Here is a 2,500-nt window from a genome sequence, read left to right as displayed (position 1 = left end):
TTCCTCACTGTGCCCAACCCCCACTTCCCCCTTTTATCCAATATCCCTCTTTCCACTTCCTCCTTGCCACTTCCACTTCCTCCTCCAGCCCTTACCCCCTAATCCCGCCCACCCCCCTCTTTCGCCAACACCTACCCCACTCCCCGCCTCCTTGCTCACACCCTCCTCCTCCTCCTCTCCCTTTCCCTTTATCTCCTCTCCCTCCTCCCCTCCTTCCTTTCCCTCCTCCTCCTCTTCCTCCCCTCCTTGACTTCCGCCCTCCTTCTTTCTTTCCTCCTCCTCCTCCTCTTCCTCTCTTCTCCCTCCCCTCCCTCCCTTCCCCTCCTTCCTCCCTTCCCCTCCTTCCTCCCTCCCTCCTCCCTTCCCCCTTCCCCTCCTCCCTCCTTCTTCCCTTCCTCCTTCCTTCCTTTCCCTCCTCCCTCCTTCCCCTTCCCACACCTCCCCTTGAGTAACGGGGAAGGTGTCAGCAAGCGCCCCACATCGCCGGGGAAATGGTCAGCGGCCGTGGGAAGAGAGACGCGATTCGAAGCGACAGTCTGGAATACGGGAAGGAAGGAGGAGGAGGAGGAGGAGGAGGAGGAGGAGGAGGAGGAGGAGGAGGAGGAGGAGTTGGAGGAGGAGCAGGAGGAGGAGGAGGAGGAGGAGGAAGAGGGGGAGGAGGAGCAGGAGGAGGAGGAGGAGGGGGAGGAGGAGGAGGAGGAATATGAGGAAGAGGAAAGGGAGAGGAGGACAGGTGAAGATGGACGGTGAGAGGAGTAGGAAGCATAAGAAGAGGAGGAGGAGGAGGAAGAGGAGGAGGAGGAGGAGGAGGAGGAGGAGGAGGAGGAGGAGGAGGAGGAGGAGAAGAAGGAGAAGGAGGTGGAGGACCAGAAGAAGTGGATGGGGAAAGGGTAGGGAGACGAGGAGAAGGGATAAGAGAGAAAAGGAGGAAAGAATATCAATAGGAGAAGAATTGCATTAAGAAAAGAGGGAGTGCAAAAACTAAAAGAACAGGAAGAAGAGAGACAAGAGTAACACCATAGAACAATAATGTCCAAAGAAACAGACAAGACAGAGGAAACAAAAGAAGGGAAATAACAGATCCAGCGATCACTCGATTTAGCCGATACCGCTTCGGCCATTGGTCATTAAGTGATCGTTCGATTAACTGCGGTGAAAGTTCTGTTTTGGGTTAATTACAACAGCTCTTGCGTCCCTCGTCACTTCGATGTCACCCAGCTGTTTCTAAAGCCCCCCCCCCCCAACCGCCTGCCCCCCCTTCTTCCCTCTTTCCGTTTCCTATTCCCTTACCCCCTCTTCCCCCTACTTACCTGTTCCTATCTTCCCTACTCTCTCTTTTTACCTTTTCCTCCTTATCTATACCTCACGATCGTCCTCCTTCCAAACTTCATTCCCTTGATCTCTATTCGATTATGATGCAAGGAATCTGTACAAATGCTAACTCAATTGAAATACATGATGTTCACTTTTATCAATCATGCAGAAGTTGCAAGCATGACACGAAATGTAACAATACCAGTGATTCTGATGAAACGGTGTCATGACAGAACTGGCGGAATAATTAATAAGTGTGGTGATCCATTTTTTAAAATCATGAACGAAACACAATAACAATCATGTTTTTTTTCGAACAATACTAATGTGAGTAAATTATTTATCAGGCTCTGTATTTCTGACAGAATATTCATCAAATAGCTTGATTTACCCGTAGTAACCTACATAACCGGTAAATCCGAGACCTTCAAAACAGACAACTTCATCGCCTTGAGGTCATGACCCTTGACCTTCATACACCCTCAAAGTTACCTTTTCACGGCCTCCCATGTCCTTCAAACCTCTAACAGCCCTCTTCATGCTCCTCTACAAAGATCATCAACGTAAACTAAGGGTCATTTAGAGTAAGCGAACCCGCGTGTACTCGAGGGTTAAATGTAATCAACTGAGTTCAGTGTAAACAGCGCGCAATGTTTTCTATGTTGGTTGGTTCGTTCGTCCGTTCTTTCTTTCATTCGTTCGTTCGCTTGTTTTTTTCGTTCGTTCTTCTGTCCGTCCGTTCTTTCTTTTTTCGTTCGTTCGTTCGTTCTTTCGTTCACTCTTTTCTTCCTTCTGTCCTTCCTTCCTTCCTTCTTTCGTTCGTTCGTTCTTTTTTTTCGTTCATTCGATATTTCCATTGTTCGTTCGTTCTTTCTTTCATTCGTTTGTTCTTTCGTTCGCTCGCTCGTTTTTCGTTCTTTCGTCCGTCCGTCCGTTCTTTCTCTTTTTCGTTCAATCGTTTTTCCTTCGTTCGTTCGTTCTTTTTTTTATTTCGTTAAATTTTTCCTTCCTTCCTTCCTTCGTTCTTTTTTTCTTTCGTTCATTCGATATTTCCACCGTTCGTTCTTTCTTTCGTTCATTCGTTCTTTCCTTCTTTCCTTCGTTATTTTGTTCTTCCGTTCGTTCGTTCATTCGCTCGTTCGTTCGTTCGTCCTTTCTTTCGGGCGAAAACAATAGACGAGTTCCA

At 48.0% G+C, this 2,500-nt stretch overlaps 2 protein-coding genes across 3 annotated transcripts in view; one reads left to right on the top strand and one right to left on the bottom strand.

Moving 5' to 3' along the window:
• The window catches only part of LOC125042103 (spermatid-specific protein T2-like), a gene marked incomplete at both ends in the record, with an annotated part of 2,328 nt that extends 1,508 nt beyond the window's left edge, over positions 1 to 820 (top strand). Inside the window, one exon of the mRNA XM_047637569.1 lies at positions 734 to 820. Within this exon, the coding sequence (XP_047493525.1) occupies positions 734 to 820 (87 nt within the window). The remainder of the gene's footprint in view (positions 1 to 733) is intronic.
• LOC125041892 (CAP-Gly domain-containing linker protein 3-like) overlaps positions 1 to 2,500 on the bottom strand; it is a 70,480-nt gene that overhangs the window by 35,356 nt on the left and 32,624 nt on the right. The window lies entirely within an intron of this gene.

The sequence above is a fragment of the Penaeus chinensis genome, chromosome 31, assembly GCF_019202785.1.
Source record: "Penaeus chinensis breed Huanghai No. 1 chromosome 31, ASM1920278v2, whole genome shotgun sequence".
Lineage (NCBI taxonomy): Eukaryota > Metazoa > Arthropoda > Malacostraca > Decapoda > Penaeidae > Penaeus > Penaeus chinensis.
Note: the sequence above shows the minus strand (reverse complement) of the source record. Positions and strands in the feature narration are given on the sequence as shown.